Here is a 14,603-nt window from a genome sequence, read left to right on the forward strand (position 1 = left end):
CTCCTCAAGCCCAAGGATGGCAGGATTGGGCCCCAGTGGTCGTGTTGGGGGTGGTGCTGAACGCCAGGATCCCAGCAGGCTCCCAGCCTGGTGGCTGAAGGATGGAGGACCCTATCCAGCAGCACCCACTGGGACGTGATGACAACAGCAAACCCCAGCCCTTGGGGGAAGGGGCACGACCACCCCTGTTGGGGGGGTGTGGGGGTGTCCAACCTCATCCCACCCATCTGGAGGAAGAGGAAGGTTGGAGAAAGGCTTGGAAAGGGGGGAGAAGGAGCAACCAGGGGGCACCTCTGCTTCCCCCAGCCCCAGGGCAACAGCTTTGGATGCTGCCAACGAAGGTCGGTTGTAACTTTCTCTTGTGCTGGGTTATGGGTTGGGGTTTTTTTTGCCTCTGCAGAGGAAATGCTTTGTAAGCTGTAAGTTTGCCTTCAAAACTACAGGAACAGGGGAGAAGGGAAGGGGGAAATTGTGCAAGTTTGGTTTTGGTAGGGGGGGAAAACTTGGGGGTGATGCAGCCGGGGCAGGGCAGGGGGGGGGAGAGGAGCAGGAGCTCTCCATGGCGCCGGTCGGCGCCATGGAGAGCTCCTGCTCCTCTCCCCCCCCCTGCCCTGCCCCGGCTCCTGTGCCAGTGCCACTAAGTGCCCACGTGTGGTGGCTCTGTCTTTGGCTTCTTCTGCCTCTTTTTGCCTTTAGTTTTGGGCTCACTTTTGTCTGGAAGAGAGAGAAAATAAACAACAACACACAAGGAGAAAAAGAAGGTTCACGCTCTGGCCCCCGGGCAGCAGGATCCAACCCCAAAGTCCATCCCTGGGCTTGTAGGACCTTTGAGTGTGGTCCCAAGAAGCCTCTTCCCTGGTTTGTGAGACCCCACAAGCCCCTTCCAGGTCATCCACCTGGTCATCCCCCCACCAGGTCATCCATCCAGCAGTGGGGAGGGGCTGGCATAAGGAAAGAGGGACGCTAAGGGGCTGCCTGTGGTCAGAACATCAAGCCTGGTAGCCCCAAAATGGCCAGGCCAGGCCAACCAAACTAGGGGGTGGCTGCCTGGAGGGGATCCCAGCTTGTCTCTGGGTAGGGATTTGGGATGGTGGAGCAGGATGGTGGTGCCACCAGCCCCCCAAAGCCACGTCACAGCCGTGCCTAGCTCCTGAAAGAAAGGTAGGGAGATGCTGCCCACCACCACCGTGGCCTTGCAGAGGACCCAGGCAGCACTGGGGAGGGTTTGGGTGCTGTGGGAGGCTGGGTGGCCTTGGGGGTACCTCTGGGCACGGTGCTAATGACCTCCTTGAGGTCTCCTTGACCAGAGGCACACAGAGCTGCTGAGGTTGGGAGAGACCTTTGAGACCACCAAGTCCAAGCACCGGCCTGGAGCATGCCCCGTGCCCCAGCAGAGCCACGTCCCAGCGAGGCCAACCCCTTAGCAGCATGCCAAGGCCTCAGTGCTGCGTGGGCAGAGGGTTGGGGCTCAGATCTCCTCGTGCCCCAAGGAGCCACCCCAAGCACTCTGCAGCTCCTCACTCTGCTGGCCAAGGGGTCAGTGCCAAGACACCAAACAGGGATCCCGGATCAGCCCTGTGTGCTCCAACGGGAACGGGAGCCCACGCTGGGATAGCTGCCCCAAACCTGGCACCTCTGCCTCTGCTTCTGCTCCTCTGGCACCTCTGCCTCTGCTTCTGCTCCTCTGGCACCTCTGCCTCTGCTCCTGTGCCCACCACAAGCTCAAGCTGGGTGGCACTGCAGGGGAAGCCGGGGGGGGTGTCCTGGTGTCGCTCTCCCCACACTCTCCTGGTGCCCAGCCTTGTGCCAGCGCTGCTGCCAGCGACCCTCTGCGAGGGCTGCGGCTCTTTTCCTGCCCTGCTTTCTGGCTCTGCTCTCCCAGACAGTGCCACCCACAACGGAGAGGGCTCAGCACGACCGCCCAGCGACTGGAGAGCGCAACAGCCACCAGCGGAGTGGCGGGGGGGAGTGCCTCGGCCGAGCGCCGACGCTTCTCCCTTCCAGCCGCCCGGGCACGGCTCAGAAGTGGTGGCACAAATCTGTCCCCACACGCTCGGGGACTTCCCTGCTGTCTCAACTGCATCAAGTGAACTCCTCCTCCTCCTCCTCTAGCATCTGGATCCCATAACTCAGCACTTGGCCTGCTGGGCAGCAGCCTGGGAGCGAGGGCAGACTCCTGCTCTGCTGTGACACTGAGCAGCCTGCCAGGAGCTGCCAGCCATGCCAGGCTGCAGGGCATAGAAGGGTTGCCCTCCCCTGCCCGCCTGGCCGGGGCAGCAGGCAGTGGGGAGCTGCTGGGGGGATTTCCTTCTGCCTTCCTGGGAAGCCTCCAGAGCTGAGGAGCACAAAGCCTCAGCATTCCCCATGCCTATCCCCACAGCCTCAGGGCTCCTGGCTTGCCAGGCACTTTTCTGGGGTGCCACTGCCCTCCCAGTCACCCCACAAGCACTGTGCCAGGATGTCGGTGGGGACCACACCTCCAAAACACCAGCACCACCGTCCCCACTGCCAGGATGCCCCTCCCTGTGCCAGGCAGGGCTGGGCACGGCCACAACACCACAGGCACCCTCCTGGCACCATGCCGTGGGACACCACGCTCCAGAGCAGCCAAACTTGCCACATCAAACTGTCACCAGCAGCCCGGCAGGGAGGGGAACACCCCCAAACTCGATGACACCTGGCACCCCAATGCTGTGTGCCAGGGCCTGAGGGTGGGCTAGGAACCAACTCCCCTGTGCTGTCAGCAGGAAGAGGCTGTGATGGATGGTGCTGGGCTGCCCCCCAGCCCAGCACACTCAGCTCCTGGGGCTGCCCCCCAGCCCAGCACACTCAGGTCCTGTGCCCCCCTTTTCTCCCTCCCTCTCTTGCCCCCCTCACAGTCCATCCCTCTGCCACCCTCACCCCTGGCTGTGCTGGCAGTGCCACCGGCACCTCCCATGGCACACAGTGAGTCTGCAGCCCCCCAGCCACAGCCCTCTGGAGCTCAGCTCTGCCCCCAGACCCTGGAGATCCCCTCTCAGGCAGTCTCTCTTTCTAGCACTTACTCAGAGGAGATTTATTAGAATGGTGTTGGTCCAGCCTGCTGTGCCCAGAAATGACCTCAACCACCCCTCTGTGCCCATCGCTGGCCACCTGCCCATGCCTGTGCCACCTGCCTGCACCCCATGCCAGGGGCTGGGTGCTGCAAGCCATGGTGGGGACCTCCCCAGGCTGGGGGACACAGTGAGGGAGCAGGGGCAAAGCTCTGGCTGAGCAAGCCATGGAGGAGGACCACACTGTGGGATGCATCCCACAGCCTGGGCCAGCAGAAGTGCCCTGGATGGTGCCCTCCATGGGCATTTGGGGTATTTTAGGGGCTTAGAGGGTTTTGCAGGAGCCTCTCCTGCAAGTCTCAAGCCTCCTCGTTCACAGCTGTGAGCCAGGAAGCCTGGGCCGTGCCTGCCCCTTTGCCAGCCCGGCAGGAGGGGAGCTGGAGCTCGGCAGCTTTGTCCTGCCGCGGTGGCTCAGGCCAGCACCCGTGCCAGCCTGGCAGCGGGACGCTGGCCAGCCCCAGCCCCAGTTCCAGGTGGCCTCGGGGCGCGCCAGGTGGGGGCATCCAGCCTGCCCCGCCGCCCACGGGGGTCCTGCCAGTGCCAGGGCTGCTCAGCGCATGTGCCAGCACCAGAGGGTGCCTCCAGAACCGCAGAGCTACGCAGCCACCTGCCCCGGAGCGCCTGGGAGGTGAGAGCCAGGCTCGCTGGGCACCAGTGGGTCGCGGCCCTGCTCCCGTGGCACGCCCCGGGGCTCGCTGCGCCGCGGTCGGGGGGCGGCAGGCAGGGTGCTGCAGCGCTCACCTCCCGGGCAGTGCTTCCTCATGCGGCATTTCCTGGTCTCCAGCAGCGCGGGGCAGGGGGTGCCCTCCTCCCGGGGGGCCGCTGCTACCTCCCGGACCCTCGTCTCCACGCCCCACTTGCAGCCACAGGTCCGTCCCTCGTGGGTGCAGGGGCTCCACGGGCTCCACGGCCCCGGCTCGCAGGTCTCTGGTGGGGGGCACGGAGAGGGGCAGGAAGGGGATGGTGGGCTCCCAGCACCGGGGCGCGCGTCCCCGGGCAGCGTGGGCGCAGGGCGTGGGCGCTGCTTACCTTGGCACTCGCGGGTGCCAGGCTGTGCCGCGGTGCTGGGGGGGCACTGCCGGAAGCATTGTCCCTTGTGCAGGTAGAACTTCTCCTTGCACTTCATGCAGAAGTCTCTGCTGAAGCAGCTCTCGCAGCTGGGCGACCTGCACTCTGCCAGGGAGGGCAGCTGGTCACCAGGGGCCGCCCCGAGGGCTGGCAGGGGCTGAGCCCACAGCTGGCACCCCCGGTACCCAGCGGGCAGCCGCTGAGAAGGGGTAGGGCCCAGCTGTGGGGCGAGGGAAGAGGGGAGGCAGCCTCATGGCCTGGCTGCCCCTGGCTCCTGCCGCTGCCCCCAGGATGTGCCAGTGAGGATGCCATGGGAAATGGAGCCATCAGCCTGCCCTCCATGTCCCAGTGCAGTGCCACGGGGGGCACCAGCAGGATTCACAGAGTGGGCTGGGTTGGAGGGGGCCTCAGAGACCATCCAGTGCCAACCCCCCTGCCACGGGCAGGGGCACCTCCCACCAGCCTGGCCTCGAACAGCTCTAGGGAGGGGACGGCCGCAGCCCGTCCCCGGGCAACCTGTGCCAGTGCGTGCCCACCCCTGGGGCAGGGTGCCCAGCCGGCACAGGACCTACTTGTGCACCTGTTGACCTCCATGCCCCTGAGGCCGAAGTAGCCTGGGGGGCAGGTGTGGACGCAGACCCCGGCCTGGCGGATGCCGTCCCTGCGGATGAGCAGGAAGAGGCGGTGGTGGCAGGAGATGCAGCCGTTGTCCTCGGAGCACAGCACGCAGCCGGTGCAGTTCTCCAGCAGCCCAGAGCTCGCTGCAGGGCACAAACGCAGAGTCACACAGTGCCAGCCTGCCAGGCTCACCCGGGCCGAGCTTTCCAGCCCACAGCCCAGCTGAAGGGAGCTGCCCCAGCAGCCTGCCCGGCCGAGCCTCGGGAGCGGCTGCGGCAGGGCACTCCGCTGCCTGCCCTGGGAGATGAGTCCAAAGGCTCAGCAGTTCTCCTGGGGAGCAGTTCTGGAGTCCAACTGCAGTGTCCCCAGCAGTCCCTTGTCCCCACCACCCCTTGTCTCCTCCAAGGGGCTCCTTGCAGCCAGGGAGGCTCCACACAGTCACAGACTCCTCTGGGCTGGACAAGCTCTCTAAGGTCACCCAGGCCAACATCAACCCAACCCCACCATGGCCACCAAGCCATGGCCCCAGGTGCCACAGCCACAGGTTTCTGGAGCACCTCCAGGGATGGGGACTCCATGGGCAGGGACACCTCCCACTAGATCATCTCCTTGGCAGTCTCCATGTCCTGGTCCATGGGGAGAAGGTCTCCCCTGAGCCTTCTCTTCTCAGGGCTGAACAGCCCCAGCTCTCTCAGCCTTCCCCCTACAGGGCAGAGAGCTTCCAGACCTCTGCTCATTCTCCTGGCCCTTCTCTGGACACTTCCAGCCTCTCCACAACTTGTTTTGGTCCAGCAGAGACCCAAACTGCAGGCAGTGCTCCAGGTGTGGCCTGAGCAGCACTGAGCAGAGTGGGACAGTGACTTCTTCATGGCTGCTGGTGATGCAGCACAGCATCCTGCTGGCTCTCTCTGCCCCTGCGGCTCACTGTCCCCTCATGCTGACAACCCTTGTCCAGTTGGAGGGCATGGGCTGTGGCATGGATGTCCCACACATGCATGGCATGGCCAAGGCACCAGGGAGGGTCTCAGCCCCATGGCAGCCCCTCTCTGACCCATGGGGGTGACAGCATTGTCCCATCTCCCTGCAAGTGCCACCCCATCTCCCTCTGCTCCCCAGATCCCAGCCCTGTCCCCAGGCTGGCAGCGTGAGGATGAGCAGAGCCATTGCCTCCCACTGCTCTGGGCATGCCCCCTGAGGGTTTGCCCTGCACCCAGTTCTGCCCAAGGGTGCCAACCTCAGCCTGTCCCTGTGCCAGCTGCACATCCCATGAGCTAAACAGAAAGGTGCTGAGGGGTGGCCTTGCAGTGCTAAAGGGACCAGAAGAAAGCTGGGGACAGGCTTCAGAGCAGGGCTTGTTGGGGCAGGCCAAGGGGAGATGGTTTGAACTCCAAGAGGGAGACTGAGACTGCAGAGAAGGGAGAAATGTTTGGTGCTGAGGCTGGGGAGAGCCTGGCCCAGGCTGCCCAGAGAGCTGGGAGCTGCCCCATGCCTGGCACCATTGCAGCTCAGGTTGTTTGGGGCTGGGAGCAACCTGCTGAGGTTGGGGCTGTCCCTGGGGACTGCAGGGGGTTGGACTGGATGAGCTTGAAAGGTCCTTTCCCACCCAGACCAGCCTGGGCTGCTGTGACTCCAGGCTCTGACCTGCATTCATTAGTTGATGCCTGCTAAGTGTCAGTGGACAGAGAGCGTTTTGGAAACACCCAAGTGGAGCCCAGATAAGGATCTGGCTGCTTGCTCAAGAGCTTCTGTCGCCTCCCTGGCTGCCTCTGCTGTGCTCCTGACCTCTGTGAGGGTGGACAGCCCCATCCCAGGGACAAGGACAGGGTGCCAGCCCTCACCAGGGACCCTGCCAACCGCTCCTCCCTGCTCCAGCTCCCTGTGCCCAGGGAAACGCATCCCAGAGAGATGCTCCTGGCAGGGTGCCACTTTGGGAGCTGGGAAGCTGAACCCTGGGCACTGGGAAGCACCCAGCTGCCAGCAGTGCCAGTGCTGTGTGCTTAGGGCCCAGGCTCTGAATGAATGAATCTTGCAGGTGGTGAAGCCCTCAGGCGGTGACTGATGTGGACCCCCCAGGACCACCGGGTGGGTGAGGATGAGCCAAACCAGCTGCTGCCCTGAGTGCTGCCCAGCATGGGCACCATGCCTGGCACTGACCATCCCTCACCTTGCCTTGGCAGGGTGTGTTGGACTCGGTGAGGTCCCTTCCAACCCCTAACATGCTGTGATTCTGTGACCCCAGGAGCTGAGAGCAGAAGGAGCCCCAAGGCTGCGGTGCCCAGGGCAGAGGGGTTGGTGGAACCAGAGCTTGGTGCTGGGGAAGCCAGGGAGATGCTGGCAGGTGGTGCCTGGCAGCCCTGTGTGCAGGCCCCTGGTGCAAACAGAATCACAGAAAGAGGAGGATGAAATCCCAGGGAGCTGAGGAGCAGAGCCCAAGAAGGTGACCAGCTAGGAGCTGGCAGCACAAGCAGCTGCTGCCACCTCTCTTATGGCAGACACTGCTCACAGCCTGTCCCAGATGACCTCATCCTGCTCCTGCAGGAGCCAGGGACTGCCTGTGGGAGGGATGAATCCAGCTGCCCCAAGGCTGGTGCCACAGCAGGGCCTGCCCAGAACTGGGCTGTTCTCACCACCAGCCTCCCAGCTCAGCCTTTCCCTTCCCTGTGCTCCCAGTGCTGCATCTCAGTGCCTTGCTTGAGGCCCCAACCCTGCAGACATTCAAGGTCAGCCCTGCTGTGGCCCTCAGCAGCCTGAGCTGGTGGGAGATGTCCCTGCTGATTGCAGAGGGCTTGGACTCAGAATGCCTCCAGGTCCAACTCTTGACCTTGGAGGGTCCCTTCCAAGCCAACCAGTTCTGTGGGCAGGGCAGGGACCCCTCCCACGATCCTGGGACTGTCAGGCTTGGAAGGGACCTGAAGGCTCAGCCAGCTCCAAGCCCCTGCCATGGGCAGGGACACCTCACACCACAGCAGGTTGCTCACAGCCACCTCCAGCCTGGCTGCAAACACCTCCAGGCAGGAGGCTTCGACCCCAGTCCCTGGTGCACGGGGGCCACGTGGGGTGGCCCATCCTGGAGCCCTCCTGGTGGCCCAGAGGCAGCCCAGCACGGTGTGGCCAGGAGGCTTGGTGAGGGCTGGCTCTGCCTGCCAGGAGCTCGCTCAGGAAGCACCTTGGATCCATTAAGTTGTTATGGTCTCCGTTACATATTTAGGGAAGGCTGACAGCTTTGTGTTCCTGGCTGCAGCTGGAGCAGCTTCCCAGGAGACGCTGGGATTTACGAGCCTCCCTCCCCCCTCCCCCCGCCCCTCCTGCCTTTTGTTGAGGTTTTTTTTGATCCTTTTGTTTTGGTTTGGGTTTTTTTTTTTTGTCGTTTGTTTGCTGCTTTCCCTCCCACCGCTGCCTGGGGCAGGGAAGTTGGGGAGCCCTGTGCCAGCCCCAGCGCCTCCCTCCCATGGCTGAACCCCTGGTGAGGAGCCAGGGGAGGTTTGGTGAGCTGGGTCATGGGATCAGAGGATTGTTTGGGTTGGGAAAGCCCTCTGAGAGCATCCAGCCCAGCCCTCAGCCCAGCACCACCGCGGGCACCAAACCCTGGCCCCAGGTGCCATGGCCACAGGGTTCCTGAAGCCCTGCAGGGCTGGGGACTCCACCACCCCCCTGGGCAGCCTCTGCCAGCCTCTGACCACTCTGGCAGCAAGGAAAATTTTCCTCATCTCCAACCTCAGCCTCCCCTGGCACAATTCCAGGCCATTACCTCTCATTCTCCCACCTGAGACTGGGGAGCAGAGCCCAAGCCCCACCTGGCTCCAGCCTCCTCTCAGGGAGCTGCAGAGAGCCACAAGGTCTCCCCCCAGCCTCCTCCAGGCTGCACACCCCCAGCTCCCTCAGCTGCTCCTCCCCAGCCCTGCTCTCCAGACCCTTCCCCAGCTTGGTTGCCCTCCTCTGGATCCTCTCCAGCCCCTCAGTGTCCTTCTTGGAGTGAGGAGCCCAAAACTGGAGGTGCAGCCTCACCCGTGGGCAGCACAGGGTCATGATCACTGCTCCTTAACCCTGCCAAGCCCCAGGGCTGCCAGCATGGCACATACCTCTGCCACCAGAGCAATGCCCAGGGCCTGCCACAGGATGTGGCTCACTCCAGAGCCCTGGGAAGTGAGAGACACTGGTTGGGTTCACTGCCCCCTGCCTGGTACCCACTGCAGAGCTGGGGTGCAGAGCTGAGCTGAAATGGGCCCTGGGCAGGGGGCACACGGGTACTGGGGTGCCCAGGTGTGTGCTCCCTGCCTGGGCCATGCCAGACATGATGTGACATCACCCATCACTGCCCATCCTGAGCCCAGCTCTGCCACCATGGCACTGGGCGATGCCAGGGCACTGGGCTGCCCAAACCATCCCCCTGTGGCAGCAGGCAGCTCCTGGCAGCAGTGGGGGTGCTGTGGGGTGCTGTGGCATCAACCCAAAGACCAGAGTGGCCCTTCTGCACTGGTCAGAGCGGGAGACATGGCACCACCAGAGGCATGGAACTGTGGGCAGAGCCCTGGGTGCTGCCAGGACCTGAGGTGCCCAGGCACCCCATAGCATCAGGCCGCTTGGCATCTTGCACCAGCACCCAGAGAGCTGGCCCCGTGGCACCCTGAGCTCCTCTCAGTGCCAGGCAGTTTCCCAGCAGAGGTGTTCCTGCTGCCAGCCTGGCCACCCACAGCATCCCACGTGCCCGCTGGCACCATGTCTGCCACATGTCACAGCCACAGCCTGGCTCCAGCCCTGTCCTGGGAACCCCAACTGTGCCAGGTCCTCTCACCACCACCAGCCTGCTCCTGTGTCAGCCCTGGTCCTTCTCCCTCAGCTGGTGGGCACTGCCCAGGGAGGGGACACGAGCTGGTGCCCAACAGAGAGGAGCATGTACCTTGGCACAGCCCCAGCACACACCCTGCCCTTGCTCTGGCACCAAGTGCTGCCACTGCTGGTGCCTCTGCCTGGGGACAGAGGAGCCAGGCAGTGGCTCTGAGCATCCTTCCAGGAGGTTTTGCTACTCACTCACTCCAGAGAAGGGCAACAGTGGGCATCAGCCCCTTCTGCACCGTGCCCACTGTGCCCAGCTCTGCTGGGGCTTGCACAGCTGGTCCCAGTGCCAGCCAGCACCCCTCTGTCCCCTGGCCAGCCCCGAGGGCAAGGCTGGCATCAAGCAGGCAACACAGCAGGGTTGGGCATCACCTTATCCCTGCACCCACTGTGCCAGGCACCCAGGGGGGAACGCAGACTGTACCCAGCGGGGCTGGGTCGAGGGCACGGTGGTCGCCAGCTCCTTCCAGTCCCGAGCTCCATTCACACCTCCTGCCCACCCCAGCTCTGGCAGGGGGCTCCCAGTGCCTTCCAGTCCTGAGCACAGGTCAGCCCCATTCACACCAGCCCCCTCCAGCCAGGGTCTGGCAGGGCTTGGCAGGGGTTGGCAGTGCCATGTCCCCAGCCAGGGTCTGGCAGGGCTTGGCAGTGCCATGTCCCCGGCCAGCCCGTGGCGGGGGTGGGACGAGCCGGCCGCATGCAGCCTACCTTGCTTCTTGCCTCGGTGCTGCGGGAGCATGTCCATGGAGCTGATGAATAGCAGCAACATGAGAATTATCCACTGCATCTGGGCAGGGGGGGAGGCAGAGCAGCCGAACTGGGCTGAGCTGGAGGATTCGCCTCCTGGCAGCGCCAGCCGAGGGGTGGCAGGCTGGCAGGGTGCGTGGAAGGAGGAGAGCAGCTCCGGGCTCACACCATCCCACCCCGCAGGCACCCGGCCCCGCTTTGAGGTGGCATCAGCCCCGGGGTGGGGGGTGAGGAGGGGGCTCGTCAGGCCAGGGGACCACTCATGGTGGCAGGAAATTGCTGGCTGCCGCCGGAGCTCTGCCCTTTATAGCCGGTGCCAGCCCCCTCTCCCCCCTCTTCACCCTCACCCCCCCCAGCTCCCCCCTCCTCCCTTTCCTCAAAATAATAATAACGCTGGAAAAAAACCCAAATCTGCCCGAAGTGCCCCAGGAGCGGCAGCGGCAGAGCGCCGGGCACGGGGACCGCCTGGGGTGCCCCCTCCAGCTGCCACCTCGGCTGGACGGCTGTCCTGCCGTGCCACCCTGCTCCGAGCGTCCCACTGCCATCCCAGCGCTGGGGGCACGCTGAAGCCCCCCGGGATTTTGGGGGGAGGTGGAGCCGGTTCGGTGACGCTGCTTGTGCCACCCCCCCAAAAACCCCTCCAAGGGCTCAGCCCCCTGCTCCCAGCCCTGGCAGCGCTGGGAGGGCTTAGGGGGGATGGAGCCGAGGCCCCCGGACAGGGCGGGCAGATGTGTGTGGGGCGGCTCCGGCAGCTCCGGCTGCGGATCTGCTCTCCCCGAGCTGGTGGAGCTGTGCCGAGCCGAGCCGAGCTCAGCCGAGCCGAGCCGTGCTGCGCTGAGTCGTGCCAAGCCGAGACAGGTTGCGCCAAGCCAAGCCCAGCTGATCTGCACTTTATCCCGGCTGAACTGAGCCCCCCGCACACCCCTCGCCCCTCCAGTGCTCCCCCAAACCCAACCCAGGGGCTCTCGGTGTGCCCAGAGCTGGGTGCTGGACAGCAGGAAAGGGTTTGGCTGCAAACCCTTCCTCAACAGGTACCCACAGGTGAGCTACAGGTGCCCCCCCCCCCATTGTCTCACCCCTGTGCCAAGAATTGTGCCCGCAGCAGCCTGGCCACCTCCTCAGCTAGGAGTACAGAGCCAGCAGCCCCTGGTGACAGCTCCAAAGGCAGCCCTCAGCAGCAGCCAGTGCAAACCAGCACACCACAGCCCTCCTCCTGCCCATGGAGAGGGCACAGGAAGGGCTTCTTGGGCACACAGGAGACCCCCGGGACAGGTCCTGCCTGCCCCACACCCGACCTGGATGCAGGCTGCAGGGAAATAAAAGGGCCAAGAAATTTGTCCCATCCCGGGGGAGGGCAAAGCCAGCACTGCTTGAGCCGAGCTCAGGCGGCTCTCGGGGGCTGCTTGCTCCACCGAGAGGTTTAGGTTGGGACCTCAGAGGGCCTTGGTCCAGCCAGCCAAGGGAGAGCTTCTGGCTGCTTGACTCAGGCAGGCTGCCTCAGTTTCGCTGGGATTTGCCCCTGCAGGCACCTGGGCTGCTCTGGCTCTGCTTCTCCTGGGAGGGACAAAGGAGTTGGAGGACCACTGACCACCAGCAAACTCCTCATGGGAGGGCTGCCCACGGGGCCACAGTGGATGTGCCCATCTATGTCCTGGGGCACCCAGTTGTGCCCAGGGAAAGCAGATTTGGGTTACTCTCCCCTCGACCCCCCAAAAGTCTCCCTCCAGCTCCCCTTCTGCCCCCCTCCATTGGTCTGTGTGGGTATGGGCATGGCAGTGCCATCCTGACACGGGGCATGAGAAAAACGTGCCTGTGGGAATGGTGTTGGAGACCCTTGAGTAGCTCTGAGTCACAGCTGCTGGTGACTGCACCGGTGCCCACTGGTCGTGGATGGCCATGGCTGAGGAGAGTGGCAGGCTGGCACACTGGCAGGGCTCAAGGCAGCTCTTTGTCCCATGGCAGGGCCAGCCCAGCTCCCCAGGGCCAGGGAAGTGCTGTGTCCCTGCCACGTTCTCTGGCTGCTGGCACAAGTGAGCCCTGCCAGGGTGAGTGCCCTGCCCGGAGAGTGGTGCCAGTGAGGTGCCTCTCATTAGCACTGCGACTTCGGGGCCGGCACAGGAGGATGTGCTCAGCTCCGCGCCGCTACCGGCCCCAGTGCCTCGCCGGTGGGCGCCAGGTGTCCCCAGCAGAGCTCAAATCCTCTCCTTTGCCTTCGTTCTGCTGCTCCTCACCGACTGCCCTGGAAGGCAGGAGGGAAGGGATGCTGCGGGGCAGCCATTGCCCCTCACCTGGGAGGTGTTTGGGGGGGCTGCGGTGGGCGGGGAGCCGGGGCACCCACGGGGGATGCCGGGGGGAGGCAGGGCTGAGCCCGCCGGTGCCGCTGGCAGCCGCCGGCTCCTCAGGCAGTGCCGCTCCCCGCCAGCGCAGAGGGAATGAAATGTTCCTCCTCCTCCCTGGAGCCAGGGACAGAGTGTCCAGGAGGATAATTCGGAAAGTTTGTTTGACACTTGAGCACGCTTTCATCTCGGGAAGAATCTTGGTGACCCTCCAAAGGCAGCACACGCCCGTGGCACCGCCCCAGGGGCTGCCTTTGGGATGCCCAGGGACCCAGGCGGGGACGACACCCCACGGTGCCAAGGAGGGTGGCACCGGGACGCCGGCACTGGGGTTTAGACACCAGGGATGCTCCTGGCCGAGGCACCTAGAAGGGGCAGTGCCCCAGGTTGCGGGTCAGCCAGGGATGCTGATGCCAGGGGTGCTAGCACTGGGATGCTGGCACTGGGATTTAGACACCAGGGATGCTCCTGGTCAAGGCATCCAGAGGGGGCAATGCCCCACGTTGCAGAGCAGCCAGGGGTGCTGGCACGGGGATGCTGGCACGGGGATGCTGGCACGGGGAGGCAGACACGGCACAGGGATGCTGGCACCGGGATTTAGACAGCAGAGATGCTCCTGGCCGAGGCAGCAAAGCAAAACCGAAACATCTGGGGCTGGCTGGCAGAGGAGGGACAGCAGGCTGAGGAAGGCCCTGGCCCTGGGCAGGGTTTTCTCCCTGGGTGCAAGGCGAGGGAGCGGTGCGGGGCAGGGGCCCTGGTGCATCGCAGGCGGCGAATGTGGGTTTGATCAGGGAGGCTTTGAGCGGATGGTAGTGGATAAAGGAAGAAAAATATTTGGCATTCCTCTCCCATCATAACAAGGCCAGATGCTTGGACGGTGGCAGCCCTGCTTCCCACAGGAATGGAAAGTCACAGCCGCTCCCCAGGCCAGCTCGCAGAGGCCCTTTCCCCTGCGCTTATGCAATGCGGCTCCGCCTCAGCCGCGGCCCTCCCCGGGCACGGCCGCCGCCTCTGCCACCCGTGTCCCTGCTGCTGCCACTGCCCATGACCCTGCCCCGGGGAAGGCAAAGCTGGGAGGCAGCAGATGTGGAGGGAAAGCCGCTGGGAAAGGCCAAAGGGTGGATTTAGAACCATGGAATGGGTTGGGTTGGAAGGGACCTTAGAGATCAGCCAGTGCCAACCCCCTGCCACGGGCAGAGACACCTCCCACCGGCCCAGGTTGCTGAAGGCCTCATCCAGGCTGGTCTTGAACACCTCCAGGGAGGGGCCAGCCACAACCTCCCTGGGCAACCTGTGCCAGTGTCTCCAGTTGGCCTTGAAGTTTGCCTGACTGCAGTCCTCCATCCTGCAGCAGGCACCGCAGCTCCTGCTTCCCTCCTGGCGGTGTGGCTCCGCCGCCTCAGACTGCATCTGGTTGGAAGGGACCCTCCAAAGGCATCTTGTCCAACCCTCCTGCACTCAGCAGGGACACCTCCAGCTAGATCAGGCTGCCCAGGGACACATCAAGTCTGCTCTTGAATGGCTCCAGGGATGGGTCCTCAACCACATCCCAGGACAACCTGTGCCAGTGTTCCACCAGCCTCACTGTGCAGAGCTTCCTCCTGATGTCCAACCTAAACCCTCCCTGCTCCAGCTTCAAACCATTGCCCCTTGTCCCTATCCCCCCAGCCCCTTCTGGACAGTCCCTCCCCAGCCTGCCTGCAGGTTCCCTTCAGATCTTGAAAGGCAGCTCCGAGGTCCCCCTGGAGCCTTCTCTTCTGCAGGCTCTCCCTCGGCTGCCTCCCCGGTGGCTGCGCTGCCTCCCGGGGCTCCGCCTGCCAGAACAGAAGCAAAAGCCCAGAGTGGGAATCGGTGTCGGGCGGCGCTGGAGGCTGAGGGACAGCAGGAGGAGGAGAAGAGGAGCTGGGAG

General features: G+C 64.3%; 1 protein-coding gene across 1 annotated transcript; it reads right to left on the reverse strand.

The window, feature by feature from the left end:
* Nucleotides 1-627: 627 nt before the first annotated feature.
* On the reverse strand, nt 628-10,647 carry RSPO4 (R-spondin 4). Its single transcript, XM_054173598.1, has 5 exons — nt 10,320-10,647; nt 4,733-4,921; nt 4,122-4,265; nt 3,834-4,019; nt 628-714 (listed from the first exon to the last, which is right to left on the reverse strand). Exons 1-5 carry the CDS (start codon nt 10,396-10,398, stop codon nt 638-640), a joined length of 675 nt encoding a protein of 224 aa, XP_054029573.1. The 5' UTR covers nt 10,399-10,647; the 3' UTR covers nt 628-637.
* Between the last annotated feature and the right edge of the window lie 3,956 nt (nt 10,648-14,603).

Source organism: Dryobates pubescens, chromosome 26, assembly GCF_014839835.1.
Source record: "Dryobates pubescens isolate bDryPub1 chromosome 26, bDryPub1.pri, whole genome shotgun sequence".
NCBI classification, from domain to species: domain Eukaryota; kingdom Metazoa; phylum Chordata; class Aves; order Piciformes; family Picidae; genus Dryobates; species Dryobates pubescens.